This window comes from Pyrus communis, chromosome 10, assembly GCF_963583255.1.
Source record: "Pyrus communis chromosome 10, drPyrComm1.1, whole genome shotgun sequence".
NCBI classification, from domain to species: Eukaryota; Viridiplantae; Streptophyta; class Magnoliopsida; order Rosales; family Rosaceae; genus Pyrus; species Pyrus communis.
In genome coordinates this window covers 7,526,697-7,538,168 of record NC_084812.1, presented here as the reverse complement: position 1 = coordinate 7,538,168, position 11,472 = coordinate 7,526,697, and the positions used below count along the sequence as shown (strand labels likewise).

Sequence of the window (11,472 nt, the reverse complement as noted above, 5' to 3'; positions counted from 1 at the left end):
TTTTAGAGTCTTCATAGATCTTTCTCTATTTCTTTTGCTCTGACCTCTGTCTCACAGTCGTATCTTTTAACCGGAGCATTTGTAGGTCTTCAATTCACATGTCCAAACAAACAATTTTATAGGTAAAGGGATGGAAATTAAGACTTAAAAACCAAAGGATTCCCGATTACATAAACCTTTTCAGAAGTGCCACGGTGGGTTGGGTGTCGTACTTCTCTTTACTAAAACAAAACATGGGGATGATCGATCGATCGAATCGATCAATCCATGATGCTGATGAAAAGGAAAAAAGTTGAAAATCTTATCCAGATATGTACTTTACACGGCATATTACCTATCACTTGGAGGCTTAAAGAAGTTGACAGAATATATCATCCGATTTAAATATCACATAACATTACATTTCTTCCCCCACAAGGAACGATATTCGATTCTATATAGCAAGCCCTAGAGTCGTTATGGATCCTGATCGGAATTCGGAGCTCAAATGCATGTTGGATTTATGGTTAGTATCAACTTAGTACAATCTTCTACAACAATTTTGTTACATAAACATTCAATAGAAGGTCGGGTGGGATCGTTTTAGGGATATATTGATCTTGGGGTAAATTACATAAAACTACCTTAATTATTGGGTCAGTCAAAGTTTCATACCTCGTTGTTAAAAAATTTCAATGTCATACCTTATCTACGAATTTTTTACAATTTACAATTTCATACCTTCCGTTAAATTTCTGTCAATTCTTCCGTTAAATAGTGGCATGGCATGCGACGGGACCCATTATCTATTAAAAAAATAATTAAATATTAAAAAAATAAAAAAATAAAATCATTTTTATTATTATTTTTTGGCATGGGGACCCAATCACCCAACCCTTCCCTCACCCATTCTTCCCCCACCCCCCTTACCCCATCCAAACCCAAATCCCGTCTTCTCCAAATAGCAGAACCCACCCATCCCGTCTTCCCCAAACCCAGATCCCACCTATCGCTCGACTCCCTCCCCCTCCCTCCGTCCACACCGCCATCGACCGACTCCCTCTCTGATTCCGACTCCGCCTTCACTAAATCGGGTCAACCAACCCTCTCTCTGCTCCAGTACCACTTCTACCCTCTTCCCCTGCCCCTTCAAACCCTCAAATCTCTTTGCTCCAGTATGACGCGAATGGACTCCACGGCCGTGATCGCGCAAGTGGCTGGGTATAAGGAGAGCAAGGAAGCGTTTCAGAGGGTTTCCAGGGTAAGAGTTTTGGCGGATTTGCTGGATATGGCAGAGAGTGGTAGCGGGAAAGAAGGGGTGGAGTGGTATCTTGTTGGTTTTGGATTTGGGTGGGATAAGGGGGGGTGGGGGAAGGGGTGGGTCCCCATGCCAAAAAAAAAAAAATAATAATAATAAATTCCTTCCAAAAAAAAAAATAATAATAATAATAAAAATGATTTTATTTTTTTATTTTTTTAATAGATAATGGGATCCCGTCTCATGCCACGTCACTATTTAATAGAAGAATTGATAGAAATTTAACGGAATGTATGGAATTGTAAAAAATTCGTAGATGAGGTATGATATTGAAATTTTTTAAAGACGAGGTATGAAATTATGACTGACCCAATAGTTAAGGTAGTTTTATATAATTTACCCTTGATCTTGATTAGTACGCTAAGGTTCGTTTGACAATCATTTTGATTTTAGTTTTATCTTTTTGCGGAGAATATGAGGAAAGCATATTGAGAAAATATGTGATCATTAAGAAGGGCGAAGAGAGGGAGAGGGAAAGAAATAAAGAAGAATGAAAAGAAAAATCTTGAAAGTGAAAATAACTTAGACATGTTTTTTGTTTTGGTTTCTATTTTTCATTTTGCATGCCTTTTTTTTGTACATTTTATCTACATCTCTTCCGCGCCATTGTTTCTCGAACTCTTTTAAACCTCTCAAGCATTATCTCTTATATATTTCTCCCACATCTAAAATATAAAAATGAAAACTAAACGAAATTGTATTGTTTTTATGAATTTATATATCTATAGTCAAAATGGAATATGAGAATTGAAAATTTGAAAGGGAAAAACCAAATTAGAGTAGCATTTAACTAACTCCTAACGTGTACAGAGAATATAGCTAAAAAGGATCAATCTCTAGTTTAGTGAGGAGTGATAAAATAATGATCACTATGTACTCCTGTCACATTCACATTTTTCACTTTTCTTCTTTCTTGAGCATTGTCACATTTGGCGTTTTGCACACATTAACCCTAATTACAGAGTCAGATAACAACTTAAGGCGACAACTTGCATGCATACTCCCATTTATTTAGGTCATCGAGTTTTAAAAAGCATGCATTCGCGTCACCAACAAAACCTAGATGTGGACTAACGAGAAAGTTTTATGTAGTGGTGTATTATATTATGTATTATGATATAAGTGGATTGTAAATTTGATTAAAAAGTACTGGTCATTGTATATATGCTATCTACGTAGTTATTACAATTTTGAAAATAAAATTTACAAAAACAGAAAATGTATCAATGGTTCTGGTCGTTTAAGCTTTTTAGTGACAACCTTTAAATGATTTTTTGTCGTTGAAGAACCTTCTTATATCTTTAGCGATTGTTTCTAAGTAACTATTTTGTCACTAAAAGTTTATTTTATTCAGTAGAAAAGAAAAAAGTGGAAGAGAGAGGAAAATGGGGATAACTGATGTGGTTACCTGGCCGTGAGGGGAGAAAAAAAATAGTAAAATTATTTTATGTTTAATTTACTATATTGTCCATAACTTTTCTTTTGATTTTTTTTCTTTAGTTTTGTTGATACAGTTAATTTAATCTTTTCATTCGTTATATGTTAACAAAATAAATTTTGTTCCTAAATGATATAGATATATATATATATATATATCTATAAATATTAGTTTGAAAGGAATATTAATAACATGTGGTGGCGTTTCAAGTACACTGAAAAATCTATCCCAAAAGCATCCTCAGTGAAGGGCTCTATATGGGGCAAGAAAAGTGGTGGATATAGCCTATTTTAGAGCTCCGAGGAATCTTTGGGCTTTATAAAAGAATATCTCCCAATAAGGGGCTATATTTTCAGGCTCTATATAGGGATATATATATTTATTTATGTAGTAATTTTTTTAAGCAATGACTTTCTTTTGTGTTAGTGACACACCCCGATCGAGATCAGGGCATGCTGGCCGTCACGTGGAAGTGACGTAACCATGTGCACGTGCGGAAGCTAATAAAATAGTAATATAAAAAGTACGAATAATTAAAAACTAGCATACTAAGTAATAAAAACAAGTGCTAGCGTAAGTGAGACACAAGTTCAGAGCATAAGCCTACAGCAGTCCAAAAGAAAATGATACGACAATAGTACACCCGAAGGTGACCCTACGCTGGTGAGCGTCTGTCAGAAATGCCGGAAAAGCCCTCTGGGAAACCACCGAACCTGCTAGACAACTAGAACCTGGAGGGACGCAAAACAAAAGCGTCAGTGGGCAAAAACAAAGCTTTTCGAAAACCATTTAGTAAAATACATTCTAACCCCTCGCCGTAAAACCTGTATATTTCCCAGAAAATAAACATATATACGTATGTATAGATATGCCAATCATGCTCAAGAATATGCCATGTCAAAACCTCATAATGAAATGCAAGTGCTCAGGTATAAATCATATCAATAACATATAATCTGGCAGCCGGAGTCACCTAACGTGACCTGTACGGCTGCATATAGAGCTCAAATCTCAAACTCAATAACTAAACCTGCCCACGAGTCGGAACCACCTAAAGTGGTCTGTACGACAGGCCTGGGTGTAACATATAAACGCTCTAGTGCTACGATTACGTGAAGGCTGTGCGAATAATCGCGAGTCACCTACGAGTCGGAACCACCTAATGTGGTCTGTACGACAGGACTGTGCACCTAACTTGGATCCAAGCTGAGCGTGTGGTGCGGGAGGTGAACATCACGTGAAGGACTGTGCCCTACTCTGGGCGGGAGCACTAACACCGGGGGTGCAAGTTATGAGCTCTCTAAGCATCTCAAACCACTACTGAAAATAAACATGAATAACACTTACCTGGCACTTACCTGTGCGTCCACAGCACCCAATATGCATATGTATAGGTATGCAACTAGTAATGCAACTAATGGTGCATAAACAACGATAATATAATGCATGGCATAAAACAATTAACCCTTTCAAACAATTTCTGGGAAAATAAATGTATATAGGTATATACGGAAAACCAAAAGCCCACTCACTGGTATGTGGAAGAGTCGTAGCCCCCCTGCCTCGAGTGACCACGCTCGTCCTCGGGATACGTATCACCTATATGCGAAACAACTACAAAAACGTAAATTTTAAAGCACATAACCAACTTCTCGTAATAACTTCTCATACATTGCTCAAATTGGACAAATGAATATACCAACGTGCTTTACACAACCTCAGGATCACACCCAAATTTTTAGAATAATTTTTCACCGCCGCACGCGCCCCCACGCGCCGGCCAAGGCATGGCCACACGCGCCGGCCAAGGCACGGCCACACGCGCCTGCCACGCGCAGGCACGTGCCTGGCACGCTGACGGCGTCAACTGACGCCGTAGGGAATATTCCGTCAGACTTGACGGAATATTCCGTCTCCTTCCCCGGCGAACCTCCGGTGCCGTCGCCGGCGCCGGAAAACTGGAAAATTTTCTAACTTTGATATCTCGTTCGTTTTTCGTCCAAATTTCATAATTTTTGCACCAAAATGAAGCCTAGGACTAGGGAAACACAACCATAACACTTTTAAGGGTTAAAAACCAAGGAATCTCACCTGCAAAATCGATCCAACTCCGGCCAACTTCGAACCCAACGATCCCGACGTCCAATTCCCTCAAACGAACTACTCCGAGTCTCCTTGGGACTCCACCAAGCTACCTACAAACTTCATTTTCCTTAAAACGTGAGAAATCACATTTGCATGAATAGTACCCAAATCGGACATCGTCGAATCGACGTGAAAACGATGGAGTTCTCACCTGAAAATGGTACGACTGGACTCCCACGAGCCTCACGAGCTCAAATGTGTACTCAGTTCCTTCGATCTGTGGAGATTTAGTGTGCTTGTGTGTGTGTCCGTACGTTTTCGAAGGAAGAGGAAGGAATGAGGTTCTCGGGACAGTCACAGGGAAAGGGACAGAGGGTTAGGGAGAGTGAGAGTGTGAGTGTGTGGCCCAACACATGCCAACACAACACAAAACAACCAATAAACGTAACGAAAATGAACTAGGGGCAAAGTAGTCTTTTCACACGTACGTTTTGATATTTTCGGGACGGGCTGTGACAGTTAGCTTTTCTTAAGTTGATTTTTGGACATGTTATCTTAATTTTTTTTTTTTTATTTTTTTTTTATGAACCCTTCAACCTAAAAAGTTCAAATTGTGACAAAATTAGATTTCATCATTTATGAATTGTTCGTTGGATTAGATTCCCTTATTTCAATCTCATCCGTTGAAAGAAACAAACCCCCACTTCATCCTCTGAAATAATTTGATTTTCATGTATAACACAACAATTTACCTAGCACCAATTGGAAAATTAGTATCATACAATTTTGAAAAAAAAATTTATTTGAAATTTTAATTCTTATGGAATTTAAAACAATTGATTAATTAGTCAAATTGCAAGAAAAATAAGTAAGAAAAAAGAATTTTAAAAAAAATAATAAAAGGAGAGTATAAGTATATTCGAAAGTGGAGGGAAAGTGAGAGAATTTCGCTTACATGAGTTGCTACTTTTTTAGTGGGACTCACTGTTTTTTGGGGCTAGATGTAGCCCGATTTTATGTTACCCAAGAAAGGAAGTTGCTAGCCTCAGTTGTGGATCTATTCCCATTTTCTGGCTCATCGGAGATGAAATTTCTCGCTAAAGATGGAAATGTGGTAGCCTCATAAAAGATAAAACCCCCAAGATGCTCTAACTTAAAAAAGGGTAACATGGGCTTCCAAAAAAATAAAAAGGGGTAACATGGCATTGCTACAGAGAAAGCTAGACAGATGCTGTCCCACTGAAAAAGCTAGAAAAGATTTAAGCATAAGGTTTGGGTGAAACGACGAACGAACCTGGGTACAAGTTGTTATGTGACCCCTTTCATAAGGTTCTGTAATTGTACATCATACATGTGAACTTGTTATACTTGGTCGGTCACTCCCAAATTCCCAATTAACTTCTTTCCTCTCTCATGTTGCAGACAAAGTTATAGACCTCAAAATATATGTACTTTTTCAGCTGGATAAGTCAGTTATGATCTCAACTGTAAGAAATAAATTGAAGATTGTGATGCCGTAGTTGTTTGGGTACAAATACTTGGACGATCAAGTCAGTAAAATAAGAACGCACATGTTAATTATAGAGAAATGACAAATTTAAAAACACGGAGGAAGAGGGTGGGAGGGACCGGAGGGAGCAATGAAATGGCTATTTAGCGCGAAACAAATTGAATAAGAATATCACTTTGAATTACTTTTAGTGTTCATTTTATAAGTACCATGTTGTACATATTTCTTTAAATTTTACGCCTCATTTTTCTCATACATTTTTTTTGTCTCTCTGACAAAAAAAACTCAAACAAAATTTAAAATAAAATCATTATCAAACGAATTTTGAACATAATATATCTCAAAATACTCTAAAGTATTGGCCGATACCACATCGGTGTCATTCAGTTCAAGATTTTTCAATTGAAGTTGATTTAGAGCATCAATCCCATGAAACCAAGTACCTCAATTGGGTAGCAGAATAAAGCTCTCCCACAATAATACCAATTAAACCATGCGGCTTGCCTAAACCAAACCCCGCCATGTAACCAACTAATTAACTAACGCAACGGTGTTCTTTCTTTTGTCCTTCAGACAAGGGTCATTGTCCCTTTGAATTTTGCAATAGTGCATGTAATTCCTATTCTCTATTTTTACCAATATAATCAGGTGAAGCAGAATCTTATTCACAAATTAAATCCACACTAATATGAGTGGACATATGGTGCCTCGTACTGCCTTTGACTCCACTAATATGCTTCTACATGGTGAGAAATTTTTCAGTGGCCGAGATCTCGAACATGATATCACATGTCATTTAATACTTGGAGGGAAGTTATTTTTCAAGTATCCCTCTAATTGTATAATAATATATGGCGTAATGTCTCGAGTTACAGACACACTGAAAAATCTTTACTACACGGCCTTTTGCATGCCTTTGTCTTGTGATTTTCATTTCTTTATAGGCAACGATATTGAGAGTTATAGGTAGGGCTAAGTCATACAGTAGGTAAATAATCATTTGACATTGATTTTGCGGTTCTTGAAAGTTGAGTCTAAGACTTTTCACTTACAACTGAATACAAGTGAAATGGAATTTCAATAAAATGTAGTGCTAGTGTCATGATACGATTTGAGATTGTGGCTTATCAATTCGGATGGATAACGTACAATTGGACTCATTCGTCACTTAATAAGATAAGAGTGAAATCACACATACCCGTTAATTGTTAAGAATAAGAGAGGAAGGCTGGTGTTATAGCGGAAATCAAGCACTTTTATGGCCATTCTCACCCGAGTTCCGAGATTTGAGATTCGGAACATAATTACATTCTCAAATGTGCGAGAATGTTTTGGTGCATTCCACCTTTGCAGTCATCTTCTCCTTCAAGAGGTTGATGTTAGGTTATTTTGTTTTGTAGTGTTTTTCCCCCAATAATTAAGGGAAAAATCATCTCGCGATGATGGGATGAAATGAAACTAAATTAACTGAATTGTAAGAAATTAGACAACTGCAAAAGAAAAACGTCCGCCAATCATATGCTGCCACTGGAGCAAAGTTGTTTTCCAGATAAAAACATGTCTTCGCCCAACAACTCAGACATTTTTAATCGTTTCACAACACTAACCTCATATCTAATTGGATCAACTTTTCACTATTAAAAATAAATTAGGATTAATGTTACGGAAACTAAATTTATACATTAAATTTGTAAATGATGTGACACTTATTAACCAAATTCCATATGAATCGAAGCACAAATCTAGCTAGTGAGTCCGTGACACATCAAATCCATTTGACGCACAGATTTAATGCAAAAATTTGGGTGCCAAATCTTATTCGTAAAATTAGAAATTAAAAAAAAAAAAATAGTGAGTCAGTGATAGCTGACACTCACACTGTCTCTTTTTTGTGCATGAATTCCTCATAAATAAGACTCTCAGCTGATCATTCGGAACCTACCACCACTCCCTCCTTCCCCCCCCAAAGCACCAGCTCCTCCTCCTCCTCCTCCACCCTCAGTTCAATTTCTCATACAGCATTTGCCATTTGCAGACTCTGTTTCCGTGTGAGAAAAAAACCCAACATTCTCTGCCAGTCAAGATTCTAAACCTTTTCACCAAAATCCGTATGGCTACTCCAATTTCTTACCACTTCACCTTCATTCTTCTAATCATTACCGAAGGTAAAAAAAGACACAAACTTTTAATAAATCGAGCAATTTTACCACCTTAACTTCTTTCCATTTTCTTAATTCAATTGAATTATCACTAATCTATACATTTGTCTCTGTTTTTTAGGGGTGTTAGGGGTCACATTCACGTTCACAAATAAGTGTGACTTCACAGTATGGCCGGGAATTCTAGCCAGCGCCGGCAATGACAAGCTCGACAGCACCGGCTTCGAGCTTCCCAAAGGCAGTTCCCGCGTTTTCCAAGCCCCGACCGGCTGGTCCGGTCGCTTCTGGGGCCGAACCGGCTGCACCTTTGACGGTTCGGGTCGGGGTTCTTGTTCGACCGGGGACTGCGGCTCGGGCGAGCTCGAGTGCAACGGTGCCGGAGCCGTGCCACCGGCCACCTTAGCCGAGTTCACACTCGGTTCGGGTTCTCAAGACTTCTATGACGTCAGCCTCGTTGACGGTTATAACTTACCAATGATCGTTGAGGGGAGTGGGGGATCCGGTGCGTGCGCGTCCACCGGGTGCGTTACGGACCTCAACCGTCGGTGCCCTGCCGAGCTCAAAGTCAAGGGTGGCGGCGCGTGCAAGAGCGCGTGTGACGCATTTGGAAGTCCGGAGTATTGTTGCAACGGCGCCTACGGTTCACCGTCTACATGCAAGCCGTCCATGTACTCGCAGTTGTTTAAGTCGGCGTGTCCGAAATCATATAGCTACGCTTACGATGATGCTTCAAGTACGTTTACGTGTACAAGTGCTGATTATACGATCACATTTTGCGCTTCTCTTACTTCAAGGTAAGTACTTTAATTTTTTTTAACAGTATTACATGTTATGTTGTTCGATTATTAGTTTTTAATCCACAGTAATCAATTTTAACGATTTGCAAAATATGCTTGTAATTGACATTGATTTGATTCCGAAATATGTTTTTTGGCAGCCTAAAATCTTCAAGAGATTCGGGGTCGGGGTCGGATTCCGGGTCGAACCCAATAGGTTCTTCATTGCTAGCTGATTTGGCCAGCGGAGATTCAACCAAAACCCAGCCTTCCATTTCCATAGCTCTTCAAAGTATGTTGATTTTGGTCATCACTTCGGCTCTCACATTTCGACAGTTACATTAGCCAATATCATGCTCCAAATGGCCCAGTGGTTTGCATCCTCGAGAGATAAACTTACATACAACCAAGAGACGCCAAGTTGGCGGTAGTAATGAGGAAAGTCGACACACTCAAGGATTGTAAACCACCCAAATCCAAACCCCACAATATTGATGTTCGATACAAATACACGTATTAATTTATAAAGCAAAAGCAAAAGCATTTGTTTAGAAATGAAAATGTGCTTCATTTCCTCTATGGAAAAAATTCTTTACCACGACCGCCTTTCTTGTTGTAGGGGTCTACAAATATTTTTTGGTCCAAATGTTCTTTTTTGTGATGGTAAGAAGGTCACATAGAAGAATTACTCGTAACCTACCACCACATAACCCACTTACGCAAGCATTTTTCAGTGTGAACATTTAGCACGACGAATAGGCGTGTGCGATGAGCATTGATGAATTGACAACAAAAGAGGTGCGTGTAGGGGTCTACCATTCTGATCATCATACCTGAAGCCAAAAAGAAGATAATGTGATTTCAATCAGTAATGGCAATTCTGAATGATTCATCTTCTCTCTCGTTACGATTACCAACAAGATAAGCAAACAAGCCGAAAAATGCCAATGTAAGTAGGTTCCATATTGCCGCCCTATGACGGTGATTTCCTTGGAGTTTCACATCCTGGATGTATATGTATACAAAGAGATGATTCTTCAATAATTTCTGTGGGGAAACCCCCCAGAGCAAGCAATACAAAGACAGAAAAGAACCACTTTTTCCTTAAGATAAGATGATTGATACCTGATCATGACTGCGGTCCATTTTCAAAGATGATTCGTAATCCATCTTTTTCGACATGTCTCCAAATCAAAAAGTTGTGTGAACAAATACACTACAAAAGCACAGACATAAAAGGGAGCGAGGAGGGCAAATGGATAAAACGGGAATGCAAAAATCACCATCCGCAGAAATGCAAACATAATTTGTTACTGGTGGGATGATGAAGCTAGCAATGAAATATATTTTACTCAAGTACTATTTATTGGGATCACCATCTTAAGGGACATGCTTCCCAGTGACGCCTATACCTATTGAGAACAATATATATTTTGCCATCTAATGTATTTTAGCAGTTCTTGCATTAATCAGTGTTGAAAGTTAAGGCAGTTAGGAACTAACAGAAGGAAAACATTAATTCGTTATAAAATTTAAGCGATCAAACTAACAAGAGGAAAACAGTTCACGGTAGAGCAAGAGTATGAGAACCACGGTATTATTCAAAATAAAATGCTAATATATCATTCCCAAAATTGCACCCTATTGCCGAATCATGCATTATAATCAATCAATGGCAATGCTCACGAATTTTTTATTACTTGTTCAGAGAAGTTGTGCACTGCAAACTTGAGTATACTTTTCGAGCTAACAAGTAAAATTTCATATAAACAAGTGGCACTCGGAACCAACCAGCGTAAAGCAATAGTGAAAGGAGAATAGAGATAGACTTATCTTTAGAAAAGCTTTGGATTTGATCCAGGACATGTCATCTTTACACTCTTCAGACAAGCCTTCTTCCTTTCTGTGAGCCTGCAGTGACATATAACTTCAAAGCAAACAAGTAATCTCCCACACCTAATATATGTTAGTTTAACCGATCCAAAGAGCATATCGCTTTTGACATTGTTCAGCTGCGTCCCTTACTGTCCATGTCGTTGTTTAGCCATGGACGGCTATATTTTAAATCTGATAATGTGACTAGATGCTCAAATAAAGATAAGGAATCTTCAGACAAAAGTTTCAAACTTTCAGACCTTGAGAATGGGAAATCAACAATATATAATATCAATCATGAAAAGAAATCTCATTCTTCCATTACAATTGGT

The 11,472-nt window shown here is 38.5% G+C and overlaps 1 protein-coding gene across 1 annotated transcript; it reads left to right on the top strand.

The window, feature by feature from the left end:
* Window positions 1-8,305: 8,305 nt before the first annotated feature.
* On the top strand, window positions 8,306-11,288 carry LOC137748261 (thaumatin-like protein 1). Its single transcript, XM_068488387.1, has 3 exons — window positions 8,306-8,495; window positions 8,611-9,283; window positions 9,427-11,288. Exons 1-3 carry the CDS (start codon window positions 8,441-8,443, stop codon window positions 9,608-9,610), a joined length of 912 nt encoding a protein of 303 aa, XP_068344488.1. The 5' UTR covers window positions 8,306-8,440; the 3' UTR covers window positions 9,611-11,288.
* Window positions 11,289-11,472: the final 184 nt, after the last annotated feature.